Here is a 13,847-nt window from a genome sequence, read left to right as displayed (position 1 = left end):
GGGCCCCTATCATTTGACTTAAAAAATTTGCTATAATGAGGTTGTATATACTTCAGGTCTAGCTTGTTCCTCTTCTGACTTTTCATCACCACTAATCTTAATTTTATTTCTTTTCCCATTCCCGTACATAAGGATCCCATTAAACAGATAACTGGAAGATAATAGGAGGAGATGATAAAGTGGTTACTTTCAATACCGCTTGACCACTTAAGAGTATTTAACCAGTAACTGCATGGAAAGCTTCAAGGAGCTTTTTAGAAACAAGGTATTTTAATTTGAACAAATGTCTTTGTGCAAGGCTCATTAGCTGTTCTGGGGGAAATAGATACATGTGGAGCTTTTTCTTCCTACAAACTATTTGGTATCTAGTGGAGAAGGATTATGAGTGAGAAAACAAATGCCAGGGCTGTAGTGTAGGCAGAGTAAGTGTGCACAAAGCTGTCCGGTCCAGCAGATGGTATATGTTCTTTCTGGAAAATCTGAGGGAGCCTCTTAGTTAGAAGTGGTGCTTTAGCCAGAGCTTGATGGATTGGTGGGATTTGAGATGGGGAGGAGAGGAGAGGAGTGAGGTGGTGGAAAGGCTGGGGAAAAGCCTAGGCAAAGACACATTTTGGCAGAATGCAGGGAGTATTCTCGGATTGAAACCTTAATCTAAAAGGATTTGAAGTGCAGTGGGGAAAAATAATGATAAAGTAGACTGGGCTCGGGTTGTGGAGAGCTTTAAATAGGATGGCCCTTCTGTAGGTAATGGGGAACTGCCAAGGATTCTGAACAGGGAGTGGCTGGATCGGGTGGGAATATGAATGATGGAGAAGTGCAGGTTTAGGGAAGAGTGGTCAGGTAAGAGGTAATTGGAGTCATGAAATCTGTCTCTTTCCAATTTGTTCTGCCATCCATGTTATTGCAATGGCCTTTGAAGTAGTCTTTTTATTTGCATTTTGCCCCCACAAAGCTGTTCTGTAAATACAGGCCATAAATTAAATGTTCCACTGCTGCTTAAAATCTGTCATCACCTCAATGCACTTGGACCAGTATCCAAATTCCTTACCATAGTGCACAGAGACAGCCCCTTGCAGGATCTGTCATCTCCTTGCTTCTCACATTCAGGCTGATTTGCTTTTTTACACTCTATAGGATGCTAGTATCTCCCAGACCGTTGATTCACTTGACTGTTCCAATTAGCTGTTTCATTCTTTTGCTTTTAATTTAGATGCCACCTGCTCAGAGAGCTCTCTTTGACCACATTGCCCTGTATTTACTTAGTGACACGGAGGCATCTGTGAGTATTTTGTCTGTCTTGTCTCATCTGCACTTGGGTGTCACAGGCTCTGAGAGGGCAGAACCATGTGTGCCACGTACACAGCTTTACCCCCCTTGCCTGGCATTTGCAGAAAAACCATTTGATCAATGAAGAGGACACACGGGCAACCCTCTGGTGATAGAAATGTATGGTGATTGTGGCGGTTATGTACAGGGGTTAGTCCCGGAGGCATTTGGGAATGGGGATTGGAGCTGCAGAAAGAGGCTAGGACTGCAAGTGCAGATTTGGAATTTATCTGTTTTGAGCTGATGTTTGAACAGGCGGGAGTGGATGGAAGTAGAGTTTGAGAGAAGATCCATGGGTAAAACTTCCAGGGGGAAAACGAACACTTGGGGATAAAAGCTTAAAAGGCAGCAAAAACCCAAGAGAAGCAGTCAGAAACTGGAGAGAACCAGGAGATTATTGTCAAAGAAGCCAAAGGGGTGGCCAGAGCGGAGGGCTGTAAAAGACTGGGGTGGTGGCGGAGAGGGGGAGGTGCAGATGGGTAAGAGGCAGTGTGGTTGCGTAGATGCTTGCTGGTAACTTGGAAGGTTTTGTGTCCGTCATCTGGCAGGAACCAGATTATAGTGGTCGTGGTGTGATTGGAGTGCAAGGAAGTGGAAGACGTGTGGGCTACCATTCTGGGAAGTTCTGTGGCAAAATCAGAGGGTGATGGGGCTGTTCTCTTCCTTGATAGGATGTTAGAGGAGCAGGAAGAGCCAGGGCCTGGTACCTAATCATAGGTAGGTAGGTGTACAAGTCTGTAAGTATGTATTGCCATGTGGACACTTAGGCTCTGGAGAGATCTAGAGGCTGACACTTTGCGGGCCAGTATCCCTTTCTGATGGGGCAGCGAGCATGGCGTGGTTCTGTGCTTGCTTCTCCGACCGGCTGAGGTGAATGGCCAGTTTGAAGAATTAACTCCTCTCCGCTGCTGTGGAATGATAGCCTTGCTAAATGTAACTTAAAGAAATCAGCTACTTAGAAAAGTAATCATCCTCTTGGCTATACTGGCAATCACTGGAAACGTTTCTGAACATCTGCTTTCAATTTTTGTATCATCGTAGGACGGTAACAGGTGGTGGAAGCTCTCAGGCTGTGCTAGCACAGTGCGTAAGGGAGCGGATCCAGGTGTTTTCCACCAGTGCTCCTTCAGCCTTCCCAGATGGGCCAGGGGTTCCACGGAAAGATCACGCAGTAGGGTTGCTTGCCTCTAAAATACAGACTCTCCTTTTTTTACAGAAGAATATACAGACCCTACTTTGATAAAACCCCAAGTGTTGTAAAGGAGTCAGTAGTCTTGAATAAGCTGTTTGTCTTTTTCCCTTCTGCTAATACTTCAAATTATTTGGAGTAAAGGAAAACCTTTCAGACACGTAAGCTAAAATATGAGAACGGTTAACTTAAATATGAGAACTGCTAAAATACGAGAACTTTACCAGTTCTAAAGCCAGGAAGTGGTTAAGAACACATTCTGAATTTCATGAAGCACTTAGAGCAATATGAGAAAATGTTAATGAATGCTATCTTATGTTCAACATTGTAAATGTTAAGAGAAAAATCTGAAATTGCATTTTGGTCTGAGGAGAGCTGGGTTAAAAGTATTGCATGTGTATTTTATTTGTCAGGACATTTTCAGTTATAAATGACAGAAACGCAGCTCAGGCCAGCTTCTGCACAACGTGGGCCTTTGCTGGTTTACGAAGATATGAGGGACTGGTGGGGCAAGGCTGGCATCCAGCGACTCCTCCGTTGGATGCCATCAGACTCGCTCCCAAGGTGAGAATTGGCTGAACTGGGGAGGTGGGGCAGAGGAGTCCTTTCACAGAAGCCTGCTGCTGTCAAAGCCTGAGCCAGAAAAGGTGACATTCCTGGCCCCAGCTCTCTCAGCAACTCAGGACCACACCAGTGTTTTAAACACAGCTTCCCAGTGCTGGCCCACAGAGTGCCTAAAACCTCTTGAACCAAAGGGGTCTACAGCAGGGACGCCATTATTTAAATTTGACATTTTAGTACAGATCTTTTACTCACAGATTTCAAAGGATTCAAATGGAAGAATTATCTTCATGCTCATTAGCATCCAGCCGCTATTTATAGTTTGTCACAGCATTTCACTCATTTTCGAAAGGGACTAATTTATTTCACTCATCCTCCCTACTTTTGGGCAACATGAAGAACAAAACGAATCATTCCATGTGGTAATTAGGGATTGAACATTTATGTTTACTCTTATTTGGACAATAGTGTCCTTTTCTTTGGGGAAGAAGGGACTAAGCATACAGTCCTGGGACACTGTAATATTTAGCCCCTTGAAACTGTTGCCTGAAATATGTGGGCTGTTAGGTCACAGCATTAGATATTTGTTGTGTATGGACCTTTTAGTCATGGACTTGACCTGGACTCAGTTTCTGGAGAATTGTAGTTCTGTGAGAATGTGTCATGTACTCTCACTTCCCAGAAGAAGTATACAGACTGGAGTGAGCCTAAAACATGTTTAATACACAAAGTTTAAATTACACACATAGTACAAAATCTTTAATTTTTTTCAGTTCTGGGTCTGAAAAAGTGCAGGCTTTTTCTCTTTAGCTACAACAGACTTCCTTCAATTAATGCATCAGCAAGGAAGGTTTCAGGTGAGTGACCCATGGTCTGGTTGGGGAATAGATCTCTGAATTTATTGTCATCTTAAAATGTGGATGTAAATATATACAACAATTATAGCTCCTCTTTATATGGCGGTTTTTACTGGGTGTCTCATCTGTTTATTATCCCAAGTGGAAGTTGAAACAATTTCATTTTTATAGTAAAGTCTTTATTTCCAAAATGACTGCCTAGCCAGAAAAACTATAAACTACCTAACCCAAGACTCTGGTAAGAAAGAGATTTGATGCTTCTTATAAATTCCTTGCAACCAAAAGAAATAACACATAACAAGACGCATGTTACCCATTCTTAGCCCTTATTCAGTTACTTGGTTTTAAGTCTCCAAAATTAATATTAAAAATGTATCCAATAGAGACCTGATAAGAACATGGGACACTAGGGTGGCTTGTCCTTACTTAGGAATCACTGACTTGACCTTTGATTTTCATGGGGTGGATATCTGCCTCCAGGTGGCTGAGAGGAATGCACAAGCAGGCGGGTTCTGTATCAAGACTTTTTGTCCAAATGAAACCTCTTATTTCCTTATGTTACACTCCTTCGTGAGGTGAGAAAGCAGTCCATTTAAGGATCACAAAAATAATATTGGAAACTGAAAGTTCCAGAAGACTCAGGGCTGTGTTGGTTGGTAATAATGGCCCCTCTTGAATGAGGGACCAGAAACCCTGTCTTTTTGCTGCATATGATTCAGGCAGATAACTGCAAGAAGTCCCAGCCTCCTGAACACTTAGTTTAAAAACACAGCAGACAGACCCAAATGAGTTTTTTTTTATTGAACGGTCTTTGATGTTAAAGAAAATACAGATTCAGGGCTATATCATATGTATGTTGTGTTTGGAGACATCCTGATGGGTTTAATGCAAATTCTTAAAGTAGTGTATTCAAAACCACGTATGCATCTCATCCGGGATACATATTTGGATTAAGCATAATGAAAACCTGCAACAGAAATGAAACAGTTTTAACAATAAATGAATAAGTAAAAACTGCTGCTAGACTCAGCTCAGTAAAATGTCCTTTTACACGAATTCCTGGTAGTCAGAATCCCTGAATTTGGTGCGTATGAGTGCTTGGAAGGGGATGGAAAACCGTGGCCTTTCCTATGCAGGTGATGGAGGGCCCAGAGCCCCACTGTGGAAAGCTGAGGTGAATTTGGCTTCCCACCAGATATTCTTACCCAGCCTGATTCTGTAATAATACCTTTCTCCCTAGCTTTCTTTCTTGGTCTCTGAAACACTTTTTCTTTCTACATATAAAACTTTAGGACTAAAAAAGAAAAAAAACACCTTTTAACGTACAAAGATAGTATTTTTTGTTGAAGCAATGGCTTGGTGGGATGCAGGCAGCTGATGTATAACTAAAAGATATTTTGGTAGAACTGGTTTGAAAACTTAAAATCTAGATGCGTGTCAGAAGATTTTAAAAGCGTAGGTTTGGGACTCCTCTAGAGAGGCCAGTTTTGCTGCCTGGGTCCTAGTAAGGATGTAATGTCAGAAGGTTTATAAGTTTATAAGGCTGGCGTCCTTAGGAGAATTGTGCCCCCCCCCCCCCCCAAAAAAAAAAAGCTAGGGAAAGGTACTTTCTAGACTTAGTACCTTTTACCTCAGGTGTAAGAAGTGGCAACCTTAAATTCCAATAAAGCAGCCAAAGTTTCTTTTCTCTGGGGTATCAGGAACCAATATTAGGAGGGGAGATACATTTCTGAAAGAAAAGCCACTCTACATCAATGCACTTCACATCTACCACCTCTTTGTTCCCCAATAACTGTTGATGACGGAGGAGACTCAACAAGGGACCCTAAATTCCACTAAATGAAAAGAGATGGGCAAACGAGGTTCCTACAAGAGCAAGCAGGCCAAAGACAAGAGTGAGGGGAATCTGCGCTCTCCGTGTGAGCAGGACTGTTTCCTCCCCACTGCACCCTGGGACCGAGGCATGGAAATCCCTTCCACACCTGGCTGCCGCTCCCTGTGGAGGGGGCCAGGCTTGTATCGGCTGCCCAGGTGGGTGCTCCAGAGGGACACATGTCCATCCAGTACAGGTAGCTGACACTACTCACTTCTGTGCTGGAGGAGGGCCATCTGGGGATGAGGGAGCCCCACGCAGCCTCTGCATACCAAGAAGCAGACAGAAAGGAAGTCCCTGGCATCAACAAGACTGGTGGGCGAACCACACTGCAGAAATGAAAACTAATGTATACAATTTAAATTGCCTTAAACAACAAGCAAACACACACTCCAGCCATCGATGACTGTGCAAGCCAGGGTGCAGCCCCGGAAAACTTAGACCCTTGTTAACAAGGGTGAACATTGCACGCTCTGATCTCCTTCTTGTCCTTGCAGCTGGTAAACTGGGAGCTTTTGAACCTCTTCTTGACGGTCATGTAGCGTTCCTGGATCCCACCACCGCACAGTTTGGTGCATTCCGACCAGGCTGTCCACGGGCGCATCCTGCAGCCTGGAAGCAGGAGGTCAGGTTAGGCCAGCAGAAATGGCGGGACCAAACTGAATGCTGAACTCCAGGTCACAGCTATGAAACGGAGTTGTCTGGGCTTCCCTGCTCTTGTATGGAATGATGGGTTGAGTTTAATAATGGTTAGGGCCCTCATTAGAGACTGTCAACCCCTATGTGTCCATAATGCTGTTGCAGCATTTCCCATCAAGGGGCAGAGTCCACATTGCCACCTCTGGAATCTGGGCTTGGCTGTTTGACTTGCTTTGGCCAATGGGACATGAGCAAGCAGGCTGGAAAAGGCTGGTAGGAAACCCCCCGCCCCCACCATGTCAGCAAGCTTGGCTAGACTGCTGGAGAGAACGTGTGGCGAGAGAGTCCAGCCAGTCTTTCTGAGGCCCCAGAAGTGCAGGTGAGGCCGGTCTAGACCTTCTAGCCCCAGCCGAGCCTCCAGTTGTCAGGAGCTACAGGAGTCTCAGCAAGACCTCAGAAGACCCACCTAGCTGAGCCAGCTCCTGCCACGGACCTGCAGAATCCTAGTAGTTTCGGGGTGGCTTGGTGATGGCAGTTAGCACTCGAGCAATTAAACCACTTTATCCTAATGCTTTGCTCCCCAGGTACGTGGTCTCCTAAATACATTCAAGTGTGATTAATTTCCCTACACAGATAAACATGCTTGCCTTAAAACTTAACCTGACTCAGGTTAGAGGAGATCTTTTCAAAAAATGTTTTCAAAATCCTCCACATTACTCTTGTACAACCAGGCACGTTTACTATGCTAAGTTTTATGGAGGAGAAGGCCATGGCACAGTGTCTGCCTGGCACATAGTTGGGCTTAATCACCATTTCTTGAATGGCTGACTACCCTGTCCCAACAGATAGCACTTTGATATGCACACCTCTCCTTAACGGACAGTGAACGATCAGGTGGCTCTTCAGATCTGTATTTCTCTGTCCTGTCAGGGTGAAAGGCCTTAGGGAAGAGAATGTGGGGTAAATTGAGCTGTGCCTTTTAAAATAGCAACACAGTGTACCTATTAACCTTCAAACATGACACCTTCCTCACCCACTCCAGAGAATCCAAACACCATCAATCAGTCTGTACCAAAGGCTGAACCATGAATCTGTCACTGGCAAAAGTATGAAATAATGACATTGTAGTCTTTGCTTGTGGACCAGCTTATTCAACAGTGAAGCTCCAGGTTTTTGTTGTTTTTTTAGTGCCAGAGTAGGGGACACACTCTTTTTCCTGGGCTACAAACAGAAGTGGCCTCTGTTTTTGCCACCTCAACACAGGTGTGTTAAGTCACTCCTGCTTAGAACTTCTCACAGGATCAAGTCTCAAAACCTCAGCAGGCTTATGGTCTGGTCCTCACGTCTCCAGGTTTCCTGCCTCTCCCCTTGTACTCTGCTGCATCTGCCCCCTATTTATTGACCATCTTACGCTCTGTGGCATTTCTGTGCCGTGGCGAGCCCTGTCCCTGCTGCTGGGGATGCCTTCAACTCGCAAACCCCTATCAATTTTCAAGACCCACTTCCCCTGTTTTGACATTCCTCCCCCCCCCCCCCCCAACTCCAGCTTCAGGCTTGGGAGCAGTACCTGGGAATTGCTCGCCTCCAGACTCTTCCCTCAGCTGCTCATTCCGCCGGCTCTCTCGGGCCTCTCTCCAGCGCAGCTTCTGGATGGATGGATTTCTCAGGCATTTCCGGATACGGCATTTTTTTCGTTGCACGGTCTCTGGGCAGGGTGCACCTCCAAACTGTGGCTCCATTTGGATCATCCGGGTTCGAATCATGTGGCCTTTCCCACAGGACTTGTTACATTCCGACCACTGAGACCACTCGGTGAGCTCACAGTCAATGGCTGGCAAGACACAGATGGGCAGGAGTGGATCTCATGTTTGAAACAGCATATGGCCACTTGCGTTTTCCTCTGAACACCTCCACACAAGTCTGAGAGATGCAGAGAAGGTGCTGTTTTCCCATTTTACAGAAGAAACTGGGAGGTTCCTACATGCAGATTGACTTCAGCCCACAGGGTTGGTGCCCAGGTCATAACCCACCTTCTGTGCCCAAATGACTCGAGGAATTTGGAAGATATGTTCAGAGTCTCTCACCCTTCCCTGTGAGCAGCTAGAGTATTGTCAAATCAGCCCTAAGTGGCATAGAGCCATCTTCCACAGTCCCAAGGACTGGGTATTTTTCAGAGCTGACCCCTGTGGACCAATACCCAAGGCCACTGTGACTTTTGCAGTAAGACTCTGGTAGCTTCTCGTTCAACATCTCCCCGGGTCCTATAGATGGCAGTTTGTGCAAAAATCGCAGGAGCCAGAAACAGAAAATTCATTAGAGAAGAGGGGTGGGGACAAGTGGGGGTCTTAATGGTCTATCAGGGTATAGGATCCAGCAAATTCTTATTAAGCCAACACCTCACAAAGTAGAGGGAAAATAACGCAACGGTCTGATTCTGAGAATGTGACCTAAGGAGGGAAAGGATTCTGGACTCCTCACTGGGTCTGCAGAATGTAGATCTAGGAAGAACTCATTTGGGTCAGTAATTTTTGGCCTTTCTCCCTGTGAGCTCAGGCAGCTTATGTATAAAATGAGTATAATGGTATTTTTCTCATTAGTTGTGAAGACTAAATGAAATCTTCCCAGCTCAGTTCCTGGTGCACAGGAAGCGTTGTTCTCCATTCAGTGAATCCTGTGAATATATGTTTCAGTGGGTGTCTCAGTCAGAGGTTCTGGAGCCCCCACTCTTGGTGAGATGGGTTGAACACAGGGTCAACCTTAGTTATTTAAAGCCTCAGCCTCAGTTTGATGGTCTCGGTCATCTCCACACATGACCACATGTAGCTAAAACAGCTCGGGAACTGTAATATGTAACACTGAGTGTAACACACCTGCCAGGTCTAGTGTTTGGCACTTTGTACCAGTTATGTGGTTTAATCCTCAGAGGAACCTAGGAAATGTTTCTTGCTATTTTACAGTTGAGCAGGGGTGTGGTCATCTGCGTAAGGGACAAAGCTGGGACCTTCCTCTCAGAGGAAGCCAAAAAAACCCATCCTAGCAAGCCTGTCTGACTTTCTACTTCCTAAAAGAGAAGCTCTCTTCGAAGATTAGCCAGAAAAATGGGCTCCCTCCCTCTCCTTGGAGATCAGCACCCGAGAAATGCAGGTGATCAAAGAGGTTTTGGAAGAGGTGGGGGTGGGCATTGAGCTTTTCATTGCTGGTCTTAGCAAGGCTGCAAAAGTACAGAAGTTACTGACTTCACGTCCACCCTCTAGTCGTGGGCAAATGGTCACTGGGAAAAGGAATAGAAATAAAAAGGTTGGAAAGCCCATGGATCAGAGAGTTGTGGAGGTGGGGAGGGCAAGAGCCACATAATGAGGCTCCTTGACAAGGAGCCTGTGCTATGTGTTTCCCATCTCCGTCTCCTCTTTAGACTTCATAGCAACGTGCAGTTTGGGTGTCGTGTAGCTGGTAGCAGGACCCCCTCTTGCTAGTGAGGAGACTGAAGGTTAAAGATCTGTGCTAACATGGAGACCCAAAGCCTGTGCTCTTTGTCCCCAGCAGGCGGCTGGGCTGCAGGACTTACGGCATTCGGGCAGCATGCACTTCTCCACCTGCTCCAGCTCCTCGTTACAGTCCCCGAGTTCCGCCAGAGACTTGAGCATCCGCTGGCGGGTCCGCATGCCCTTCCCGCAGGTCACGCTGCAGTCACTCCACTCGGACCACGGGGATAGCAAGCAGGGGATGGTGTCTAGGCCAAGAGCCAGGTTTGCCACTGAGAACAGGCTCCCTTTACTTTCTTTGATTTCCCTGTGTCCCCTACCCTCTGTTCCCCACTCTGACCCCTGGAGTTGAGTGCCATGGACCGACGGCCTTCAGGTGACCCAAGTGACCCTGTGGAGCAAGAAGTGGCTCAGCAGACTACTGCCCTTCCTGCCCTTCTGTCACTCTCCTGCATCTCCCCCCCCCCCCCCCCCCCCCCCCGCTGATGATGTAGCTCAGCAATAGGAATACACAAGTCCCCGCCTGCAACACCCCACACTCCCCCAAGACCATGCAGTACATTTTTGGACACTTTGTTGCTAAAATCCCTAGGGTGACCTCTACTCGTGTGCATGTGTGCGCATGTGTACTAATGTGTGGGTCTGCATTTGTGGGTAGAGCTGGGGTTGTAATGCTTTATGGGGCCAGGCATGTCCAGAGCAGAACAAGAGTGGGGGCCTATGACCTGGGGTGGATGTCCTGCCTGAATGTATTACAATATCACCCGCCTCCCACCAGGATACTCTGGGGTCCTATAAAACACAGCTGCTGACGAGTGCTTTCCAGAGGTCGCCAGTTTGCCATCCCAGCCTCGCTCAGAATGTCCCTCAAGGGAAGCCCCACTTGATGGCTCTTGCAAGGACAGTGGGCCGTATGTTCTCCCAGCACGCGCCCAGCCTCCGGCCTTGCTGGTGGTAGCGGCAGGGGTTCTGTGTTCCGGCACACCGCCCCCATCCCCTGCCCCACGGCCACTCACGACACTCGGGCATCATGCACTTCTCCGCCTGGGAGGTCTCGGCTTTGCACGCGGAGCCGTCCGCCGGGCTCATCTTGACCATGCGATGCCGCTTCTTCATGCCCATCCCGCAGGTGGCGCTGCAGTCATCCCACTCGCCCCACTCGGTCATCAGGCAGCTGCTGGGAGCTGGGAGGCCAGCCCTGTTGGGGTCACGGCTGCCGCCTTGGGAGCACCCCCTCTCCTCCCCTAGCCCCTGCTGGCTGGGCACCCCTACTCACAGCACTCCTCATTGACCGTGCACTTCTCCGTCTCCTCAGTGGGCAGCGTGCACACAGAGCCGTCCTCAGGGAACTGCTTCACATACCTCTCCCGGGACCGCATGCCCATGCCACAGGAGATGCTGCAGGGCGACCAGGTGATCCACTCGGACATGGTGCAGGTGGAGCCGTCTGCAACACACGAGCAGGCGCCGCTGCAGCCCGCGTGCCCAGCTCTCCAGGGCAGGAATCAAGAAGGAACTGGCTGTCTTTTCCCCATTGTGTATTCTTGCCTCTTTTGTCAAAGATTAACTGACCATATAATCACGAGTTTGTTTCTGGGCTTTCTGTCCTGTTCCGCTGATCTACAAGGTCTGTTTTTGTGCCAGTGCACGGTTTTGAATGGGGAAAAAGATGGTCTCTTCAACAAATGGTGATGGGAACGCTGGAGAGCTACATGCAAAAGAATGAAACTGGACCACTTTCTTGCACCGTACATATAAAAATAAAATGGCTTAAGACCTAAATGTGAGACCTGAAACCATAAAAATCCTGGAAGAGAGCACAGGCAGTAATTCCTCTGACATGGGCCGTAGCAACATTTTTCTAGTTAAGTCCCGCGAGGCAAGAGAAATGAGAGCAAAAATAAACTATTAGGACTACATCAAAGTAAAAGCTTCTGCACAGCAAAGGAAACAAAACTAAAAGGCAACCTACAGAATGGGAGAGGATATTTGCAAATGACCTGATAAAGGGCTGGTATCTAAAATAAAGAACTTATAAAACTCAATACCCAAAAACCAAATAATCCAATTTAAAAATGGGCAGGAGACAAACATTTCCCCAAAGATGACACACAGAGGGACAACAGACATATGAAAAGATGCCCAACATCACTCATCAGGGAAATGTAAATGAAAACTACATGAGCTATTACCTCACACCCATCAGAATGGCTAAAATAAAAGCAACAACAGGTGTTGGGGAGGATGTGGAAAAAAAAGGAACCCTCGTGCACTGTTGGTGGGAATGCAAACTAGAGTAGCCACTGTGGAAAGAGACTGGAAGTTCCTCAAAAAGTTAAAAATTGAATTGTCCTATGATCCAATGCTACACTATTGGGTATTTATCCCCAAATCCAAAAATACTAACTTGAAAGGATATATGCACTCCTGTGTTTATTGCAGCATTGTTTACAATAGTCAAATTACGCAAGTAACGCAAGTGTCCATCGCTTGTTGATAAAGGAAATGGTATATGTATACAATGGAATATTATTCAGCCGTAACACAGAATGAAATCTTGCCATTTGCAACATGGATGGAGCTAGAGAGCATAATGCTAAGCAAAATAAGTCAGAGAAAGACAAATCCTGTAGGATTTTACTTGTGGAATTTCAGAAATAAAGCAAGGGGCATTAAAAGTCTTTTTTGGTTTGTCTCAACTATTCAGAAACTGTTCCGGGCGTGCGGGATGGGTGAACTAGGTAACAGGGATTAAGAGTACACTTCAGATGAGTTCGGAGTAATGTATGGAATTGTACACCTGATACTAACATAACACTGTATGTTAAATATCCTGGAATTAAAACAGAACTGGGTGGCATTCAAGGGGAGTCAGGCAGTTGGGGATGGAGGGGAACTTAAAAGGTATAAATCTTGAAACCAGGAATTATTCTCTAAAAGGACATGCCCGTTTTCCAGGTGCATGGATTACTCCTTATTTCAGGACAATCCAGTTGAAAGCTGCTTGGATGGGTACAAGAATGTTTTATTTTATATAATAATTTATCTTAGATTTTATATCTGCATGGTCTAGGGTGTATCCTATATCTAAGACCATTAAATAAAATTAAAAATTCACTTCCCTCTGTCACTTAACTACATTTGAAGTAACCAGTAGCCACGTATGATTAGTGGCTGCCATTTTGGATAATACAGATACAGAACTTTCCCATCACAAACTTCTACTGGACAGTGCTGGAAAGGTATTATATAGATTCTGAGATACAATGTAAGCTCTGTTGCTCAGAGGAACCTGAGATTTTATAGTTCTCTAAAGCTGCCAGTTCCCTGTCTAGAAAAACTGATGAGAATTTTGTTCCGGAGGGTAAAGATTGTGACTGGCTTTCGGATATAGGGACCTGAAGACAAACACAGGGTGGATTTGTACCCAAACAGATTACACTAAGTGACCACAGACCTCTCATTGCCTCTGTTGAGGCTGGCAACCAAGAGAATACCCCAGCTGCTAATGGAGAACAAATGGTAGTGTGGGGAGGGAATGTCTGTGTGCCAGGGGACAGAGGAAGAGTGAGGAAGGCAGTAGAACCATTCTTTTGTGTTGACATCTTGGGCTATATATGGCTTTGCTTCTATCCCTAGGGGTTAGCAAAGGCCATGATCATGTAGGGGACACTGGAGGTGGGGAGCAGGGGGAGGATAAAGCCCGCAGCATGGCTTGGTAGTCCTGTTTCCAAATAGGGGTGGGGACTACCCTTGGTGGAAACATAGGAGTGTGTGTGTGTGTGTGTGTGTGTGTGTGCATGCACACGCGTGTGTCTTAGTTCTTTAAAAAAAAGAAAAAGGAAATGATGTCATCCGTTTATCCATATTAATGAAGACTTACTGAATGCTTTGAATGCCTAGTGGTATGCTCTGAGGTT

The 13,847-nt window shown here is 46.2% G+C and overlaps 1 protein-coding gene and 1 long non-coding RNA gene across 3 annotated transcripts in view; one reads left to right on the top strand and one right to left on the bottom strand.

The window, feature by feature from the left end:
• On the top strand, positions 1-11,024 carry LOC115524730. Of its 2 annotated transcripts, none has more exons than XR_003972200.1 (5): positions 1-265; positions 1,211-1,279; positions 2,929-3,079; positions 9,403-9,589; positions 9,989-11,024. It is a non-coding gene; the product is annotated as an uncharacterized LOC115524730 (long non-coding RNA). The 2 variants fall into 2 exon arrangements; XR_003972199.1 differs by having other exon boundaries at positions 9,986-11,024.
• SPON1 (spondin 1) overlaps positions 4,712-13,847 on the bottom strand; it is a 261,395-nt gene continuing 252,259 nt past the window's right edge. The window contains 5 exon segments of the mRNA XM_030331303.2: positions 4,712-6,418; positions 8,013-8,276; positions 10,011-10,175; positions 10,944-11,111; positions 11,204-11,374. Coding sequence (XP_030187163.1) covers positions 6,255-6,418; positions 8,013-8,276; positions 10,011-10,175; positions 10,944-11,111; positions 11,204-11,374 — 932 coding nt within the window. The 3' untranslated portion in view covers positions 4,712-6,254.

This window comes from Lynx canadensis, chromosome D1 (assembly GCF_007474595.2).
Source record: "Lynx canadensis isolate LIC74 chromosome D1, mLynCan4.pri.v2, whole genome shotgun sequence".
Lineage (NCBI taxonomy): Eukaryota > Metazoa > Chordata > Mammalia > Carnivora > Felidae > Lynx > Lynx canadensis.
The sequence above is the reverse complement of the archived record's forward strand: the minus strand, read 5'-3'. Positions and strand labels throughout refer to the sequence as shown.